Genomic DNA, 21770 nt, shown 5'->3' on the forward strand with positions numbered 1-21770 from the left:
AGCTCAAAAAAAAATTGCAACCATTTTATATTCCCCATCAGCTGAGTCTCTGCCGCTTTATTGGGAGAGGCTTCAACAGTGGTGGCTGAAAAAGGGTCTTGAGGTCTTTAGACACAAGCCATGAAGGTTGCAAAGCTACCAGTGAGAAAACACAGGTCACTACTGAACATAGGCAAACATAAAGCCACTCTTCAGATTTCTTTTTCTGACTGATGTACCAAAGCAGTAGCAACAAAAACCCAGCAATTAGATACTCCAAACAGGATTGCTATTTTTAGAGTAACAAACTTCAGCAACTTTCTTTTTTTAAGAAGTAAAACATGCACACACACAACACAGCTTATTTAAATGTAAATAAGGCAGTTACTATATTTGAATGTTTCCTGCAAACTACACAGATTTAAAATTGATTTGTGGTAATCTATAAAACTGCTCTAAAAGCTGTACCTCTGTGGAGGGCTGGTATTTTTCCCCTTCACAAGGCTACATACCAGTACAGGAAAGAAATCAACTTCATTCAAAAATCTGAAGCCACATCTTCACATTTTTATTGATTACTACTAATGAGCCCGTGTTCAATGGACGTTTTGCCTGAGTACAGACTGAACCAAAAGTAAGGACTTCAGAATTAGGTCCCTGGAATATTTTAGTCCAACTGTCAGCTGAAACTGCTGCTTATAAATGAATTTGATACAAACACAGCTGAAGACCACAACTTTCTACAACTTCAACTCTGTACAAGTAGAACACAGAATCATCTTAAAATAGCTTTAAAAACCCAAAAGTTTAAAAATATAAGGGAGTAAACTATGTTTCACAGACATAAATATCTCTCAGAGACATGGTGGGAGACACTACCCCTCAATAAATCTATAGATGCCTTGGGGGACATGTACTTAACACATTAATTTATTTGAAATTACAAAGTATTTACAAGCTCATTCAAAATCCTATGCTTCATTTGATTATCCCTACATTTTGTGGTCTACTTGTACATTGCACTACACTATAATCTGTCTCATGTAATTTGTGTTACTTTGTGTGTGTGTGTGTGTGTGTGTGTGTTGTTCCAGCAGCAACTCTATAGTTATGACAAACAGGGCACTCTCTCTAAACATCTATTTTCAGGTATCTACAAATGCTATAATAGTCATCAAAGTTCTGTGTGAAATTTTTTTCAGTCCAAGGTTGTTGTTTTTTCCCATGGGGGAAGAGGTGTAAAATTCTATTAATCCATTTTTGAGATATCAAAGCATAAAAGAACAAACAAATAAGTGAAAGAAAGTTCTTTTCAAGCTTTTATTTTTTTTAAAAGGGCTCTTGGACAAGTTAGAAATATTTTCTTATAACATTTTAAATTTGGTATCTCTAAAGTCCTCAGCGAGGCATGCGTGCTGTGCTATGTTTGAAAAGAGCTGGATGAGAAATAAGCTACACACTATCTAGAGAGTACACATGAAAATACACACACACAGGTCTGTTTCTCTACTTTGTTACACCAGTTTTACTTTGGTCTAACTGCACTGAAATTAATGGAGTTACAATGGCATAAAACTGGTATTAATGGAGTACCAGAGTGAGGTTATAAATTCCACTCTGTGAAATAAACACACATGAATCTGGTACTCCACTCCATTAATACCAATACTCCACTCCAACTGAGATCAGGGTCCCATTGTGCCAGGCACTGATACGCACTGGAGTGGGCAGTGTCTCTTACTAAGAGTTAACAATCTCACTAGACAAGACCAATAAAGGGTGAGAGAGAGTTACAGAGAGTGGAAGTGACTTACCCAAGGTCACACAGTGGCTGAGCTGGGAACAGAACGCAGGTTTCCTGAGTCTCAGAGCTGTGCAGTGCTCCACCTATAGGACATGTTCCATGGAGCACTGAAGCCGTAGACCCCACATAAAATGATATCTGCGGCCCCCCATCAACAGCTACTCCGGGCTTGTCTATGTGGGGCCGATATGGAGACGCTTTCTGAAGTACATAGGGGTTATACAGATACCTCTGCACAGCTACTCCGCCAGTGGTCCTCCAGAGAGTCGTTATCTAGGCTTAAGTGGTGCAAGGACCCTAATGCTAAACTTTTCCATCATAGGTAGATTTCACTCATAGGGTCTATATAGCATTTCCATGCACAATCTCCCTCCCACATCACCCCCCACTCTGAAAAAAAGGGGGGGGGGAGAATCCCCCTCCCCAAGAAAATTAAATACAAAACAATGTCAGTGCAAATGGATGGCTGAGCTTTACAATACAAAAAAATAGGGAAAAAATATCAGAGACACTTTCTACATTGCACATAGAGGGCTAGACTCTTGCTGCTCTTAATGGGATTGGAATGAGTACGCTGTGTGGGGGAAGGTTTTCCCCTTCCTTCCCCCCATTTTGGTCCTTGGACTCCCTTGAGGTGTAAGTTGAGGTGAAAACGCACACTGTAGCAGTATTGCCAGCCCCAAGTATTCAAAAATCATTAGTCAAGCCCCCCCAAAGTAGGGATTCTTTTTATTTGCCTTCAGCCTTAGAATTATAGTACCATAGGATTAGAAAGGACCACAAGGGTGATCCAGTCGAACCCCCTGCCAAGATGCAGGAATTGTTGTGCCTAGCCAGGGGTGGCAGATTCTTCCTTAAAGTGGAAGGGCCACAAGGCTTCACCCACTCCGTAGCCCCATCCCTTCCCCTCCTCTTCCCCTGAGGCCCCACCCTGGAAGTTGGAGCCGGGTCAGAGAGCTCAGGCAGCTGTGGGGAGCTGCAGACCCTCCACGTGCCTGGGGCAGGGGACCCAACAACAGCCCCCATCTCATGTCCCCACCCCCCTGGGTCCTCTGCCCAGGGCAGGTGGAGGGTCTGTGGGTTCCCCATGTGGCTCTTACCCTGACCCGGTTCCAGCTTCTGGCCAGGGCCTCAGGGGCTGAAGAGCTGCAGCCAGGTCATGGTAAGAGTCACCTGGGCAGCTGTGGGGAGCCACGGACCCTCCATCTGCCCTGTGCAGAGGGCCAGGGACACGGGCCTGGGGCTGCTCTCGAGCCCCTCCACTCCAGGCAGCTTCTCACAGTTCCCCAGGCTCTCCGGGTTGCTTTTACCTGGGCCAGGCTCCAGCTGGGCCCATGGCAGAAAGTGGCCCCTTCACCCTGCCCCAGTTCCAGCACCCCTGGTCTAAACCATCCAAGACACATGGCTACCCAGTCTCCTTTTGAAAACCTCCAGTGAAGAAGCTTCCATAACCGCCTGAGACAGCCTTCTGAGACCATAGGCTACACTCGCTTCACTTTTTCAGTTTTCAAACTTTTCTCGGCATGGGGGCCAGAAACTAACTTTTAAAAAAAATGAAAGCTAAGATTTCTTCTGGAGCTGGGGCTTGAAGAAAGGCACCAATACCGTGAGCTGTTTGACAAAATGGCAAAAGTTTGCAGTACTGTAGCAGTGTTCCAGAGGGAGCATGCGTTGCAATATGGGGCAGGTCCACAGACACAACCCACTTCCATACCCACTGCCACCTGGAAGCTGGCTTTAGGAAAAGCACACAATGCACCCTTTCAAATGATGTATTACTCCTGAGCTCACTTCCCCAAAGCCTTAGAAGCATTCTGTCTGACTGCACAGGCAGATTGCCTCAGGCAACTGTCACTCAAGTGCTGCTCCTCTGCACCCATAATGCACTATCAAGTGGAAAAGCCACCACCAAGCTCACTATACATAGAATCATAGAAGATTAGGGTTGGAAGGGACCTCAGGAGATCATCTAGTCCAACCCCCTGCTCAAAGCAGGACCAATCCCCAAATCCCTAAATGGCCCCCTCAAGGATTGAACTCATAACCCTGGGTTTAGCAGGCCAATGCTCAAACCACCGACGGAAGAAAAAAGATCACTATGTACAGAAGCTGTTCTGCAGGGGAGCTGAGACACCTTTGCTGTTAGTAACTTCACTTTAGTTTTTCTTGTTTGCAATTTTCTTGTAGTTGTGTTGGTAGCAGGATATAAAAGGCGGGAGAGGTAATATCTGATAATGGACCAACTTCTACTGGTGAAAGATACAAGTTTTCAAGTGCCACACAGCTCTTTGTCAGGTCTGGCTTTATATTTTTAATATATAAAATCTTAAATATATATCAAGAATCTGATGTTTTTTAAATGTATCATCATCTACGGTCTAATGTCTTCCTGTGAGACTTTGTGAGACTGTGCTGCATAACTCTTATAGGTGGATGCACAGACTTTCTAACATTAAAAATGAACAAATAATCATAAATGTAGTCAGATGTATTAAAAGGTGTAATACAAGATATATTTTGTTAGTTGCTGAATCCAATTTAGTCCACTCTGCTTGCTTATTCTAGTTAAATGCACATGTCAACATATAAAAAGTTATTTCAGACTGTAGCATTTCATTTTCTGAGCCAAGCCAAATGAACACAGGAATAGCAACAGTGCACAAGCCAAGGAAAATGAACCTTTTTCCCTCCTACTGTGACATTTTTGGAGGCAGCCAATTATACATTCACAAATAAATAAATAAATAAATAAAAAGCATGAATGAGTAGTGAATTTTTTGGAGCTATAACTTAAAGTGAACTTTCCCTTTTAATACAAAATTAGTATAACCATGACATTTTTAACTGCTTTTCATGGTACAGCATTCTTGTAAGTAGACTGATTATAAGTGAACTTATATGGTGTATAAAAGGCCCACAACAATCTTTCCCCACTAGTAAAATTGCTACTTGTATGTGTGTTAGATATATAGAACTTTGTACATATATAAACAGAATGTGGTCTTTTGTGGGCTCGATAGATTACACTGGAGGCATATTAAGGGAGTAATGAATGCATCAAATTTGTTGGAGTATTTTACAGAGTCTTGATTTTCCTGTCCTATGTTATTTTGTACATTTCCTGCTCTGACATAAATGACCTCATTACAGAGAAATTCTAATAAGTATATCCAGTTTTCGTTTCTCAAAATATGAAGTTTGCTGGCTTTACTTCTGTTTTGTGACATTTGTGTGTATTTATGGCTTTATGGAAAAAAGAAGAAGAAGAAAAACCCTCTCCACACAAGGGAGTTTTCTGCTAAATGACATAATCAGAACTCCAGTCAGTCTGAGCTATGGTCAGGCTACAAAACCACCTAGTAAAATTAAGTAAACATAGGGAATATATTTTGGGATAGAAAATTACCTTCCAAATACAAGAAGTTTATTTTTACCATCCAAGCCAGGGAAGGAAATCAGACAGCAGTATACGGAATACTATATTCTGTATATGCTATGACTGTATTAGATTAGCAATGATTCCTGTCACCTTACAGTATGTCCAGGAGCGCTGCCAGCTTTTTTGCCACCCTAGGCGGTGGAAGGTCCTGCCCCTGAAATGCCGCCCCCGAGAGAGGCGGCGGAAGGTCTGGCCGCCGCGGTCGCCATCCCCCAAATGTTAGCGCTCTAGGCGACCGTCTAGGTCGCCTAATGGGTTGCGCCAGCCCCAAGTATGTCTCCCACCAGCTGCTTGATATTGCTGCATGTGAGGGGGACACAGGATTGTTAGTGCAATCCAAACTCAGATAAAACTTCAATGGGACTCCAGGAATGATCCCACATTCTATATACCTTGTGTGTCATCCTGTTACCGGGCTTGGAAATAAATGCTGCTCTCAACATCTAAACAATTATTGTTACTGATATTTTACAGTATATAACTATGTCAAAATCAACATGTGTTTACATAACAGTGCTCAGGGTCCCAGAGGGTGCTTAACAACAAATAATAAATAACAAGAACCACTACTACTACTTTGCATTTCTATAGTGTCTTCTATCTCAGGATCTGAGCACTTTATAGACATTAATGAATATACTCTCACAATACCCTGTGTCAGGTTTCAGAGTGCTTGCCATGTTAGTCTGTATCAGCAAAAACAACGAGGAGTCCTTGTGGCACCTTAGAGACTAACAAATTTATTTGGGCATAAGCTTTCGTGGGCTAGAACCCACTTCATCAGATGCATGGAGTGGAATATACAGGAGCAGGTATAAAATACATGAACAAATGTTCCACTATTGTATATTCCACTCCATGCATCTGATGAAGTGGGTTATAGCCCATGAAAAAGATTATGCCCAAATAAATTTGTTAATCTCTAAAGTGCCACAAGGACTCCTCATTGTTTTTGCTAATACCCTGTGTGGTAGGTATAATCTCCAAATTACATATGAGTAAAGAGGCACAGAGACATAAAAAGCAGACAACAGAATCCAGAACCACATGAAAAAATATACACATCATTGCATGCCTAATTCATGTACACAATTACTAAAAATGCATGTGCAAATCGGTAATTAGAGAGACAAGGCAGGAGAAGTAATTACAGAGACAAGGTAGGTGAGGTAATATCTTTTATTGAACCAACTTCTGTTGGAGAGAGACAAGCTTTCAAGCTTAAACAGAAGAGTTCTGTGCAATACTGCTTACAAATCAAGCAATGTCACGCACAAATGGACTGTTAGTCACACATTTTTAAACACAGATATCCAATTTGCACATGTAACCAAGGTAATTATGATCACAAATTAGGTATGCAATTGAGCATACCTTTTGGATAGAGTCCTGGGCTTCTGCCCGTTCAAAATTAGGTCCTTAGTGACTTGCCCAAATTCATACAGAAGGGGAGTGGCCGTGCTGGGAATAGAATCAGGATCTTCTGTATCCCATTTCTAGGCATTAACCAAAAAATGATCCTACTTTTACATTATTTTAAAAGCAATCAAAAGCAACAGACAATAAATATTTTTTTCTCTTTAATTTGAAATGCTGAGGCAGACTGGGGACTACAAAAAGAACAAGGAAGTTAGTGCTACACTCATGGTGCCTACTTAATTCGATAGGCCTCCCTTTTCAAAGACTTTAGTCTTAGTCTTGGACAGACAAAACTGGCTGCCATCTGTGGTACATATGGTGACAAGTTTTGTACAGCATCTATAGGCTGCCACCACTAGGCACCTTGACATTTAGTAATACAACAACATTAATATGCAGCTTTATGCTCAGGGATTTTAAAACAAGGTTGAGTAAGAATATGGGCTGCTGCTTCATTCTATATTGCATATAATCAGGGTGGCCTATGAGCAAGGGATTACACTGGCCCAACCTTGATAAGAAAAGTATTTAAATGTACATCTTTTTAATTAAACAAAAAGCACCAGCTTGAAAATACTCTGGTGATGATAAAATATGTTTCAGTTTAAAAAAATACTAATCCATTGACTAATCTAAAGACACTATAATGCCGAAGCTTTTTACTGGAGAGTTTTAATAAGTTATATAGAGTTATTACATATACTACATATGCAGTATCACCAATCACAAGTCAGGCCCCAAAATATCAAGAGATTTGCTTAAAAAAATCAAGCGTTTTTTTTAACAACAACATTCTGGGTTCATTTTATTTACCTTCTGTTTTTTGAGCCTTTCATGGTCAAGTTTTCTAACTTGTCTGCACAACCAGAAGGATTAGAAACTTACTCTTCATTTATAACAAACAAACAAAAAAAACCAAAAAACAAAAAGAAAGTAAGAGTCCCAAGAATTTACTTGATTCCAGGAGCTGGGTCTTTAAGTAAACAATCAAATGTTGCAAGACTTGTGGTAAAATCATGAGAGTTGGCAACACTTTTATATGTGCAGTCATTCCTTGTATGAAATGTTCAGCATCTCAAATCAATAGTTCATGACAGGGGCAACTACAGAAGAGATGTAGACAAGAATGTAGTCACCCCACACTGGATGTTGCCAGGGCTAACAGCCCTACTCTTGAAAAAGGGGACATGGGCTCTTTAATTACTACACCAGTTGAAGAACTGTGTTCTCTCTCTCTTCAGAAAGATGACACCTCACCCATCGGACCATCTGCTATCTCTGTGCCAGAGGAGCTACCAGAAAAATTATCTTCTCCTTCAGGACTTCTCTTTGGTATAGCATTACAATATCCCTCTGCAATTTATTCTGTTATTTATATGACAACATACAGGAGAGACACAGAAAAAGATCAGGTCCATGCCCATATCATTTGTATTTCAGAGTAGGACGACAGAAATTTTGCTTGATCCTTATCAAAGACCAGAGCATTGTCACCTTGTTATTCCCACTTCTACATATGTACACGCCCCTCTACCCTCACACTGTCTCACTAATCAGGCCATGAGATATAGCTTACTGGTATAGAAGAGGACATGGCATGACTTGCTATAGACCCAATCGGTGTCACTTGTTAAGTAGCCCAGAAGCATGACCAATCTGTAGAAATGATATAGTGTTCTTCCCCCTCCCCCAACACTGGAGATGTATAAAACAGACATTAAAAATGTTAAACCACTATACTTGAAGTTTTTTTCCCATATTTTGTTGCAAATACAAAAATGAGCCCAATTTTGTAGAATGTTTTTGGCAAGATACACAATTTTTTTTCCAAGCAAACCCAGGCCAATGACCAAGTTAAAATGGAAGAAAGCAGGCCCAGTTTTTGAACAGAGATAGCTATGACAATAAACAGAAGTGAACATTTGTGAATGATGGGAAATTTAGGGCATATGAAACTGCACAACTCACAATGACAACTTTTTTCACATCAAATTCCACGGCACAAAAATTGCAGGTTTCTTCTCACAGTTCTACTACCAGCACTGATAACCCCATCTACTACAAATCATGTCAGAGACCAAAAAATAATTAGATGTGTTTTTAAAAATAATGAGATTAAAAAAATACTACATTTTGGGGTTCTTTTTTTTGCTTGCTGGTTTTTGAGACTTTAGGGTTCATGATTTCAAGTATTTTTCCTGCAATGAGGGATGGAAACCTACTATTTTATGGATTCTCACATAATTATATGTCTCCTGGAGCCAGATCTTTGAGAAAAGCACAGACTCTTGTGAGAATTGTGAAAAAGTTGTGAGAATTGATACACTGTACTTTCTACCCCTAAAGAGACGAGCAGACTACTAGTCAGATTCTGACCCAGGAAGGCGCTGGGAATGAGAGATCTGACCAGATATTTATCTTTAAAAAAAGGTAGTAGAGAGCACTGCCCCTGAACCAGCCCATATTTTTCATGCGATCTTTTAGGAAACCTACCTTTTTTGCTTTATGCATTCACTTACAAAGATTTTACAACGCTATCCTCTTCGCTTCCAGTGAAACCATACCATTTTAATGTAATTTCCAATGTCTTATTTTTGTCAATACATTGTCACAAGAGGAAATGCTACAGGACTTGCAGCATTTGCAATTGTAGGTTTTGGAAATGCCAAAGCTCTAACCACTGGTTTGTTCCATTCCATAGGGTGTATTTTAATGATGGGCTACAGGTCTGTTAAGCAAACAGGAGGATGCCAGTTCAGTACTTCGTACTGTATCTTAAACACTAGCCCAACCAGTCAGCACATTTTAAGAGGGGATTACTTCATCTACATGATATAAGGCCATTGTTTGTGAAGTATGCTAGACCCATAGGACAAACAGCAGGGCACGGCAGTTTCCTATTGAACTGTCAGATTGCAGTTACCATTTTGTGGCAAGGCAGCATATTAAAACTTTACAACTTCAAATCCAGCTGCAGAGACTCTGCTCCTCAGATTCAAGAAATCAAAAACTCCAGCTATCAGTTCACAGGTAGAGCTCAGAAAGGTATTTAAAACGAAAACAAAGATTGTGAGAGAGACCATGGGGAGGAGTGAGTCTACAGAGATGCATTGGATACTTAAAAACTTTGTTTTAGTGTCTAAAATATTACATTAAAATGCTTTCACTTCTGTCTAAGGGACTTAAATGGCCCCTTTTACTGGGCTTTAGAATATTTAATGCATCTATCCTCAGCACCTCTGTCCGGGTGAGAAGTGCTATTATCCCTGTTTTACACATGGGGATCTGAGGCACAGACAGACAGGAAGGCTGTGGCAAAGCAAGGAATTTGAATCCAGGTTTCTCAAGTCTGAGGTTAGTGGCCTAACCACTGGGCCAACCTTCCTCACTTTCAGTCCTTACACCAGCATCATTAGTCTATATAAGTGCAATTTAATCTGTGGTAAAATATTAACTGAGCATGACAAAAACCAGCTGAGTATGGGTTAAATCACTCTGTGCAGGATAATACTGACCGATTATGATTTATTGGGTATCGTGGTATTGCCAAGGGGTCCAATCAAGGATCAGGGCCCTATTGTACTAGGCGCTAGGAAACAAATGAAAAGATGCATAATGTATCCTACGCTACCTCATTCCTTAGTCCTCAGGCTGCTGAATGTTTAACAGACGTGGAATAACGCAAGGAAGACTAGTACCTCCCAGGCCACAGTACCTTAAAATTGACTTCTAACAGGAAAAAAAAAACATGATTATATTATTTGCCAGTAGAAACAAAACTACATTATTGAGAATATACTGTAATGATTTACTCTCTGTGTCACCACTTTGTCCCTGTAGTGGCGCCTGCTCCTGGCCCCTCCACAAACGCAGTCAGAACCAACTGAAGTGCAGCACCTGTGTCCTTTTGTTTGTGTCTGTTCCCACCACCTATTATTTACAGGTATTTACAGAAAGCAGCACTCTGGGAGACTACTAACTTCCCAGCCAGCCGGGCTCTAGAGCCCACACTCCTCCCTTTCCTATCTCCCCCTGCTGCCTGTCTCTGAGCCAGCTTTATAGGGCAGGCTGGCTACCCAGGCCTGCAGGTGGATCCACTCTGGTAATTAGGGCACGGCCCCTCAGCCAGCCCAACTAGTACCCTTCTTCCTCTGGAACAGGGCTAACAGGGGCCTGGCTTGTGTCTCCTAGCCAGCACCCTGTTACACCCCCACTTGCATGACTCAAACTAATGTGTCTCAAACAGTATTCCAGTGGAGAATACTGGGGACAGTGCTTCTAGGTTTCTTCACAACACTTTACCTTTTTGCCTCCCTCACCCCAGACACCATAACATGAACATATAAGAACATGGAGATTAACTCTTAAACTAGGTGACCATTTCCCACCCAAGGTACTGTACACACTTAGGAGTGGACCATCACAGAACTCCTGTTCAGAGCTCTTTTCATAAGGTTAAGTAATTTTCTAACATGTACTGCACAACCATATTTCCTGTACTGTTTGTCACAATGTATCTATGCAGTTACAATTAACAATAATAAAATTCATTACACACACTCAGGGACTAATTCCAAAAACTCACACCCTAAAATGTACTTGCAAAAAATGCATGAATTCAACTGCAAGTACAAATAGCTATTAGTTTAATTAAAATGTGGATTTTGCAATTATATTTCTTCCAGCTGGTGCAACGAGAGGTCAATGCTTTACAAATCTGGCCCTCAAATAAATAAGCAAGCGCTGTCATTTTAATTACTGATTCTGAAAGGGCTCTGTGCAGAGGCCATATAATTTTGAAAGGAGTTCTATGGGTGGAGCTAGAGCTGTGCAGGAACCAGACTTTTTTGTTCAGGAAAGAGTTCTGTGATTTCAAAATATCTTCTATTCCACAACAGGGGGGTGGAATCAAAATAGCCTGCAAACCAAAATAAATAAAATAAACAAATAAATTTATTTTGGTTCAATCAAAACATTTCTCCTGGACAAAATCAAAACATTTCATTCTTATTTAGGCTTTCAAAAAGGGTTTCAAAATGGAAAATTGAAAGATGTATATTCAATTTTTGTTTCAAAATGATTTTTCGTAGCAGGTGACATGTTTCTGCTAATCATTTAACTTTTGATGAACTGGCACTTTCTAATGGAAAAACATTCTTTTCAAACTATTTCAACCAGTTTTAGGAGGAGCACTTGCAGGATGCACCCCTAAATAATTACAAATGACTTAAAATTAATGTTTTGGGAAATAATTTTGAGAGTTAAATTACTTAATAATAATACATAATAATTTGAGCTGGTCAAGAATTTGGAGAATTTTTTTTGGAAAATGCCAGTTAAAATTGAAACTGCTCCTGGGACAGGATTAGTTTCAATACATTTCCAATTTTGAATGTAAGTTTCAAAATTGTCAAAAGGGGACATTTTAAATATTTTAGAACAAAAAAGGTTCAATTTTTTGGTCTGAAACAACTTTTCATTTTGAGATGTAAGTTAATTTATAGTCAAAATGTAAAAAAAATATAAAAAATTGAAATCTAAATGAAATGTTAAAAAATTATTTAAACAAAACATTTCAATTGACCTCCTCTGAATTTTCTTTTCTCTTGGGAGATTTTTGTTTTGCAAAAATGTTCAAGATCTTGACTTTTACCCTGATTGGAAATGGGATTTTTTTTTCTCATGAGATAGGAAAATAATTTTCTGCCCATCTCTAGTAATAATAATAGTATTAAATAAAGTAGCAGCAATGGTGGTGTGGAGCTGCACTGCCCCATTCGGAAACCCTGTGTCTGAAGGTATGTCTGCACTGGACCTGGAGGTGCAATTTCCCAATCAAGTAGATACACCTGTGCTAGCCTTGATTGAGCTAGCTTGCTAAAAATAGAGTCAGAGCTTAAGGCCAGAAGGGAGCACCAGTTCAGCTAGTCTGACCTCCTGTATATCACAGGCCACCACCACCACCACCCAGCACCCATACACTAAACCCATGGCAGTGTAGCTGTAGTGGCATAGATGGTGGGAGGGGCTAGTCAACCTGAGTACATGCCTTGGGTTTCAAATAGGAGCACTGGGGTAGCCAGCCAGTCCCTCCCACTGCTCATGCTGCCATGGCTACATAGCTATTTTATGCATGCTAGCAGCAAAGTACACCTCTCCAGGTCACAGAATAGACTTACTGTGATAGGTTCGGTCACAAAGACCCCCTTGGGACTGTCACCTGACATGCTGAAGTTACCTCTGAGGCCAATTTCCCCGCCAGCTTGGGACTCCAGATCCATCTTGTTGAGCCAGACACACTAGCCTGCTGAAACACTGACCCAGGTCTGGCCCATGCCCCCAAAGCTGCAGGCTTTAATCAAAAACTGCTCAGCAGATCTATCTCCACCACTGAGAGGCCCAGTTCCCAATGGGATCCAAACCCCAAAAAGATCTGTTTTACTCTGTACAAAGCTTATACAGGGTAAACTCATAAATTGTCCGTCCTCGATAACATTGATAGAGAGATATGCACAGCTGTTTGCTCCCCCAGGTATTAATCACTTACTCTGGGTTAATTAATAAACAAAAGTGATTTTATTAAGTATAAAAAGTAGAATTTAAGTGGTTTCAAGTAATAACAAACAGAACAAAGTAAACTACCAAGAAAAATAAAGCAAAAACATGCAAGTCTAAGCCTAATACATTAAGAAACTGATTACAGATAATATATCACCCTCAGAGATGTTCCAATAAGCTTCTTTCACAGACTAGACTCCTTCCTAGTCTGGGCCCAATCCTTTCCCCTGGTACAATCCTTGTTAGTTCTAGCTCAGGTGGTAATTAGGGGTTTTCTCGTGACGGGCAGCCTCCTTTGTCCACCCTTCTTTTATAGCTTTGGCACAAGGCGGGAATCTTTTGTCTCTCTGGGTCCCCACCCCTCCCTCTAAATGGAAAAGCACCAGGCTTAAGATGGATTCCAGTCTCAGGTGATATGGTCACATGTGCTGTGAGACCCCAGCCTTCATTCTTCTAGGGCTGGCCTGCACTTACCCAGGAAGGTTTGCAAGTAAACAGACCATTTACAACCAATAATCCTAGTCAATGGGAGCCATCAAGATTCTAAACCACCATCAATGGCCCACACTTTGCATAATTACAATAGGGCCTCAGAGTTATACTTTATATTTCTAGCTTCAGATACAAGTATGATACATACATACAAATAGGATGAACACACTCAGTAGATTATAAGCTTTGTAATGATACCTTACAAGAGACGTTTTGCAAAAAGCATACTCCAGTTACATTATATTCACACTCATAAGCATATTTCCATAAAACATCATGGAGGCAGCGTCACATTTACCCTCTGCTTCTTGGAGTTTTCCAGTTGTGACAGGGAGAGAGCACTCTGCTACAGCTGTAAGCAGTGCAGCATGCTCCCCCCAAGAGCTAAGTCAGCAGAACTGTCAGACAATGGTAGGGAGCTAGCAAAAAGCGACAAAGAGTCCTGTGGCACCTTATAGACTAACAGACGTATTGGAGCATGAGCTTTCTTGGGTGAATACCCACCTCGTCGGATGCATGTCAGAATTGTGGTTCCAACTACTCCTCATGCACTTTGTGCTTGTACATAGGGTTGAAATGCTGGCTGGCTCATATGTGGGCGTCATAAGGGCAGAGTAGGGTCCTTAGTCCCTCTCTGCACTGCATGGCCACATTATGGCTAGTTATGATCTGACCCTTAGCATTTGATTAAAAGTACTTGATTGCCATCACAATCTATTCCTACAGACAGTGTGTAGAATGCTAAACTATTTTCACTACCACCGTAGCTTCATTGGTAATTTTATGTTAACGCTAAGAAATTTGAGCTTTATCTTGGTGCACAGTTGAGCACATTCAGCATAATTGGTAACATGCATCGAAGACCATGGCTGGAATGACAGGGAGTGCTACAAACCAGGATTGGGACAGAGCCAGAGCTGTTGGGGTGGTGGTGGGTGGCTAAGCCTGAATTGTAGTTTGCATTATTATATATTTAAAATCTCACTTTCAGAAGCATCAGATTTGCTCAAAAACTATATTGAAATATGAAGAAATCAGAGTTTGTAACATTTCCCAAGGCTGGTCAGTAGGACAGTAGGCTTTCCCCTAGGTTAATCAGTCCAGACCCTTCAATATGGATTAGAATTAGATATCCTAAATCAACTTTGCACAGGAAAGATTCCATTCCCTCAGGACTCCATTATTTATAAACAGCTGTAAAACCATTTAATTATTTCTATCTTTCACAACGTTTATAGTAATTTTGTGCAATTTTGTCAATGACAGTTAATATGGAACATATCTTCTTCAGGTATCTCTCACTGATTTCCACTAAATTAATGGTACATTTATCTTACTTAGGTAGGCCCAGCCTTTTCAGCTATCAGTTTGATGACCTAAGGAAGTGTATATTGCGTAAGCCCCCATTTTATGCCACAGGACATCATGAGCAAGAGTAATAGGTTTTCTGAGGGAAAAAAAGGTTTCACTGAAATAATTTCAGCCAAGATAGCAGAAAAGCAATTAGATTATACTGTCTGTCTAATCACAGCAATCTTTGAGACTGCTGTAAATGGGATCAAACTAATTATGCCTGGACATTAATCAACAGACAATACAGCCCCAGGGGAACAGATACAATGATTTGCATGCTCATTTACAGGACCCCTAAATTATTTAACATTTGATTTATGGTGCTCTAATGTTGTATTGATAAAAATTCACAAACCCTTCCCTTCACCCTCCCTTAACAAAAAAAAAAAAAAAAAAAATGGGGCCTGAGCCAAATCCCAAGGACAGACTTCCACTGACTTCACTATGCTTTGGATTAGACCCATGATTCTCAAAACTAGCAGTGAAGATTCCATTTCGGTCCAGTTTCCATGATAGAACTCAGAAAGAGCTCATGTGCTTCCCATGTTGATGTTTATTTGAGGGGGGGGGGGGAGAATCTTCATGGAGATGCAAATTACTGCGATGTAGAAAGGATACCTCACAATGATGCATAAAACAAGGCTCCATAACAGGAACCTTAAGGGAAGGATTTAAGTTTGATTAGTTCAGCTGTACACTCTAAAATATTAAGTATCTACATTCCTTCTTTTTGTTTCAAAGTACTTATCAAAGTAAACTCTTACCTTTGTCCCTACTTTCAAACATTCTGGGTCAGAAATGTTTTACAGGCAGCTTGACACTGGTCTCTCTCTAAACTTGTTTACTGGCTAAGCTAGGCCATATTCTTGTTTGTTACCCTGTTATAAATATGAATTATGTCCTCTGAAGACAATACAGAGTTATCCTGGATTTACACTAGTTTAATAAAGTGATATTTATTCCCATAAGTCCTTTGAGAGTATAACAGCAGCAAAACTTCCTCAATCCAAAAGTTTCAAACCAACAAAATTCTCTTAAAGGAACTATACAGTTAGACTTCTTGTCCTACATGGTGTTCAGCAATCTCAGAAATCAAATGAGTTAAAACACTCCGGTGCTTTAATGCTATGCACACCATTTTCAGAATTAATGTTGTAGTGGGTTGTATTTTTGCCATGCCCTACTATTGGGGATGGGCAAGCAAAGTTTATCAGTAAATGTTTCTGAAGCATGGAAATCACCTTTTTGAGTTACCAAAAATAAGGTTAGGCTGCCACAGTGATCTCTGCACTGAGAAGTCTACTAGAAAATCAGAACATTTAAATATTGCTGAGGAGCCAGTTTATCAAATCAGCATGAGTTAGAGCTCAGGTTAAAATAAAACCTGTCCCATGGGGTTTAAGTACTACAGCATATGTGGAAAACCAATTCACACACACCACCAGGATGCCTGCAATACTTTTGTAGAGTGGAGTGAAAACAGAATTCGGTTCAGCCTTAATACTGAACTTTTGGAGCATCATTCTGCGTTTGCTTACATCCTGTGCAAACCCAATTAATTGAGTGGGGTTTGATAGGGAGTGAGGGCAGAACTGGGAACCTTGTCTTCTTAGGTTTAAATTCTTGTGCCAAATTTACTGTCATTTACACCACTGTAAATCCAGAATAACTCCACTGAAGTAAACAAGAGCAAAATTTGGTGGATTTTTTAAAATTTCTTTTTCAAATTAGGCACTAGTTTAAAACAATAGTCAAATTACTTCATGCTATGAGGACAGTCAATGGATCTACTCTGGATTTACACTGGTGTAAATAAGAGTTGAATTTGGCCCACTTTAGTAGTATTCTCTTAATACACAGTCACAAAATCTCTCACACTGTCTCTTTGGACCAAAAGTGGCATATGTTGAAACTATGTATAGACAATATTACTCATTCTCCATTAGAGATCTAACAGCACAATGTGGGTATGTTGAACTGCATTAATTGTGGACACAAACACATCATCATCCGCCTAACTGTTTAAGTTATTAAGTTATGTTTCTTTGAAACACCAAAACCAAATAACTCATATTACAAATCAGTTGTCTAAAAAGTTTCATCATAAAATGTGAATCAATGTTTAAGCAACAAGGGTGCAAAAAAACCAACAACAACAACAAAAAAAACCAACCAAACCACAATCCCCAAAACAACAAACAAAAAAACCCCACCCCAACTTAACTCCACAATGGTCCTTCCCCTCCAAAATCTTAACTTGGCAAACTTATTTGGTGGGTTTATTTTTAATGTATTCTTGAACCCTCACAAACAGATTTTTTAATTAACTCGTACACTAATTTTCAGCCTCAATTTTTTTTTAAACAGCTGAATTATGCGCTTCCTCCCCATCCCACAAATTAAGGGTTTATAATGGAAATGCTGACAGACCTTTAACTATGGTGGTGCTTGCTGACGCCACCATGATAAACAATGTGATGATGACTATTTAATGACTCTTGATGTAATTATAACAGGAGTCAGATTCATTGAACATCAATCTCGCTATTGTTATCCAAAAGAAGGATGCACAGAAACCACTCTTCTCAGAGCCCATCGTTTTACTTCCAAGTTTAGAATGATTGTTTAAATTGGTAAAGAGAGAGTTTACCACCACAATCCAACCCCCTCATTTGTTTATTTTGGACCATGCTTTTGTTCTGGCTCACATTACTTAGATGAATAAAGCTCAGATGGGTTCGGCTTTACTGTCCTGCCTTCTCTGAGCATTTCTGCATTTTTTAAATGCTACCAAATGGTTGTTTTTGGCTCCTACCATTATCACATGTTGTCTGTAAGCATGGAAATAGTTATGGTAATATGGATGTAAATCATAACTGTAAATACCACATAAAGAAGACTGCCATATAATTATAAAAATACCTAATAGATTTCTTTTTCAAAGACAACACAGCTGTCCCTTTTAACCTTCCATTTGTAGATTCTTTTCTCTCCTGTTTTTATTTATAGGTTCCTGGGCAGTTTGACACAGTACATCGAGATTTTTGTTTCTAATTTTTTTGGGGAAAAAAGATATAGTACTCATTTCATCATAAAGAGGAATTAATGTACAATTTTAAAGAGAATCTAATGCCAACTCTAGAACATCATCTTGGAAATGATCTCCCTCCTAATGCATTTCAAAAGAAGCTGTCAATGGCTACATGCCGCAATTTAAAATTAAACCCTGCCATTGAACTAAAGGAAGGGTCGGCCAAATGGCACATATCATTGGCACGTATCATTGGGAAAGCAGCCCCATTCTTGTTCTTGTTCACATCTCTGTGTTATGAAAAAGCACCACAACAGGTTATTATGCTGACCACAACAAAATAAACCTTTTATAACCTACTCTGAGAAGAGCAGGTTGAAAAGTGTTCTGCGTAAACGTACACTACGCAACATGCCATGTTAATGAAGGAGTAAAGCCTTACACAGCATTAGTGTTTTTACATACTGGGGTTTTTACGTAAAAGGGTTTGTACATATTGGCTGGAAACTGCCACCATGTGTTTTATCCTTCTCCCACCAGGCTTTGAGTGTTTTAAACAAAGTTATGCAAGTGTACGTTAACTCTCCTTCACTGTAAACTCACATGCTATTCCATCCTGCACAAACCTGTTCTTATCACACTTTTATTACTGTAAGATTACTTCAGAAGCACTGACAGTGATTAAACCTGAGGTTACAGACAATGTTGTTCATGTTAAAGAAAAAGAACCCATTGTTTTTTGGAGCTTTGAAAGCTTCTTGCACTGCTGTTACTTATTCACCTTTTTGGAATCTTGGGGTCTTTGTCCGAAATTATGTCCTTACTTGGCAGGTTGAGAAGCTTAAACCAAAACAATAAGAAACCTTTAAACGAAAGAGACTAAAGTCTGTCCATACCTCGTTTCTATCTGAAACATTATAAACAGACAATTACTACGGCTCTGTGTAGAACAATGCACACCCCTCTGAATGGGTGAATTATGTGTAATCCCCTTTTGTACATAAAGGTAAAAGCAATCTACTAGAAAATGCTGGTGGGAAAGATCAGTCTGGAGCAGAAACATGTTAACTGCTTACTGAGACAAAATTTTAATTGGATAAAAAATAAAAATCCATAGCTGCATTTTTATCAATCTAAACCAATTAGCCTTTGTCCAAAAGTGTGTCATTTTATCAGATGTGTCACTGGATTGGGAGGCTGCCATGTCTGCCTCGGGTGACTGCATGTTAAAACAATTTCTCTAGGGGGATGGGGTTCATCCCAAAGGTTTCCAAGTTCCAAGGGGCAGGTCATTTTTCATTACCAGCTGGAGCCTCACGTCAGACATGCCCCTACTCCATTTATTCTGCTTAGAGACTGAAGACTGCTTTGCCCTTCCTGACTCCCAATTGTTTCAAATTTGGGTACATAGTACTTACCATAGGGAAAACCATTTAAAACAAGAATTGGTGTGATATGGGAAAACGGTTGAGGGGAAGCAGTTTGACAGCAGGATGTGGTAGTTTCTATTGTCCCATTAAAACAGGGATATCTGGGAAGCCTAACTTTGTTCCTACTATGTAAACATACATCTTTTAGCCTTGTGTGCAAAAAAGATGCAAACATATTCACTCATTTAAAAAAAAACAGCAAACAAGAAAGGTTTGTCTTTTTTTGCATACCACAGTTACATTCTTGAGATAGGACTGATGTCATGAACAACGAATGAAAGTTAAGTTGTACCGAAAAAGCAAACAATTTAGCTTTCATTGTGGGGCAGACTTCACTGCTTGCCTTTATTTTGTATTTGTAGTTTGTTCTGAGCACATAACGGAAGCTGGAAACACTGCATGCATTTTGCAGGTTCACCTAATAAATTATCTTCATACTTTTTTATTCCCTTCATTGTTCTGGAGAATATAAATATAGAGATAGAAATCAGCAGTTCCAATACAACAGGTCGAAAGTTAAAACGCTATACTAGAATCAATCAATCAGAAAAGCAGTTAGGCCTTGCCCAAACCCTAAATGAAATTGAGCTCGCAACAACAATATTTAAATCATATTTATATATGACCAATGTTAATATGGCTTTATCATGGATTTTTGAGCTACTGTAGATGTTGCTCCAAGAACCCTGCAAAATAGGTTCCAAAATAAACCCATTCAATAGATGGGCAACACATGCTTATAATGGACGTTTATAATGATAATGTAAATCCCTCATTATTTTACCGCCTTAAAACGTTTATGTTGATGCAAAGTGGATGAAAATAAAAGCTTTTGGGAAACTACTAGAATTTGATTTGCTTGCACATGTTTAAGCTACAAGAAGAAGGGTTGTAATGATGATTATTCAATATAGCATGTTATTGACCGGGAGAACTTTGCACGGTAGTCCATCTGTTACACCTCTTCTAGCCAGCTACCACTGAGAATCTCAAATTAAAATTTCTGAAGCCATTACCAATAAAGCCTTGAGCCAGGACCAGCGACAGAATCAGTAATGACACACTGATTTCTCTTCTTCATAACATGGAGGAGTCAGATGCATACATACTACTAATTTAGTAAGGCAACAGCTCTTTCAATGTTTGGAATTATTTCTCACAAAAATTGATGGAAGTATTGTCACAGATATCCTTCATATACTATGTTTCCTAATACTGTATATATTGTTTCCTTTGCCTCTGAAGTAGATTATCTCTAGGACACAACCCATTCAGGTCCAAGAAACTAAAAGTCTAGGTAAATCAGTTATCCAAGATCACAGCATTGTATATTTCCATGTTATTATGATAAAGTTCCTTCAACGTTAGGTGATTGGTGGAATTTCACCTTTGTATCATTTCGACATAATTTTTGTGAGGTACACTGTGGTTTCTTAAGAAGAGCCAAAGCTTTTTTCCCCTTCACATAATTAAAAAAAAGAAACAACTAAATGAACAACTTGAGGGAGAGATACACATAACCAATGGATATCCTTGATCACAGACAGACTTTGTCTCAAATGTTAAAATAAGCTGTAGTGGAGAATGTCTGCTATGATAAAACTGAGATATCAACTGTTGCTATTTACAAATAATGCTGATAATGGCCTCTCTAGTATCTTTAATATACTAATTCTGGTATGACAGACACCTTGTCACTATGCAGTATTTGTCTACCAGACTTATGTGACCTACCTTTAACATGAAAGTATTACTACTTGATATCAAGAATCAAGTTTGCATGGCAGTTAAATGGTTAAAAGTGCTAACAACATAAGAATGTAACTTTATCAAATCCCTTACAAAAATTAGGATATTTTTCTTTATTATGGTGCCCCATAGTTCTAAAGTAAATCATGCAAAGATATTATCTTGCAGTCCTGTAGATCAGATATCATTAGCCAGGGGGAAAAAAAAAAGCTTTCATACACTTACCTTATCCTCTAACCGGATCAGTCTGGCTCCTACAGTATAGTATCCTTTGTCTACCCCTTTTTCTAAAAGAAAAAAAATTGTGACAGTCATTAGACAAAGAATAAGCTGAAACTAAGAAGTATATTTAATTGGATTTAAAGCAAAGTAGAAGCTAGTAAAAAGTTAGGGTGATATTGATGACGTGTGCAACAAGTAATTTTTATTTCATAAACTGTATGAAAGAGGGATTGGGTACACATGTAATATGTGTGTGTACATATGTCTGTATGTACCACTTACACAATGTGTGCA

General features: G+C 39.2%; 1 protein-coding gene across 1 annotated transcript in view; it reads right to left on the minus strand.

The window, feature by feature from the left end:
* Window positions 1-21770, minus strand: part of LOC123354280 (potassium voltage-gated channel subfamily KQT member 1-like) — an 824442-nt gene that overhangs the window by 267283 nt on the left and 535389 nt on the right. Inside the window, exon 21 of the mRNA XM_044996134.1 lies at window positions 21480-21541. Within this exon, the coding sequence (XP_044852069.1) occupies window positions 21480-21541 (62 nt within the window). The remainder of the gene's footprint in view (window positions 1-21479; window positions 21542-21770) is intronic.

This window comes from Mauremys mutica, chromosome 1, assembly GCF_020497125.1.
Source record: "Mauremys mutica isolate MM-2020 ecotype Southern chromosome 1, ASM2049712v1, whole genome shotgun sequence".
In the NCBI taxonomy this organism is placed as follows: domain Eukaryota; kingdom Metazoa; phylum Chordata; order Testudines; family Geoemydidae; genus Mauremys; species Mauremys mutica.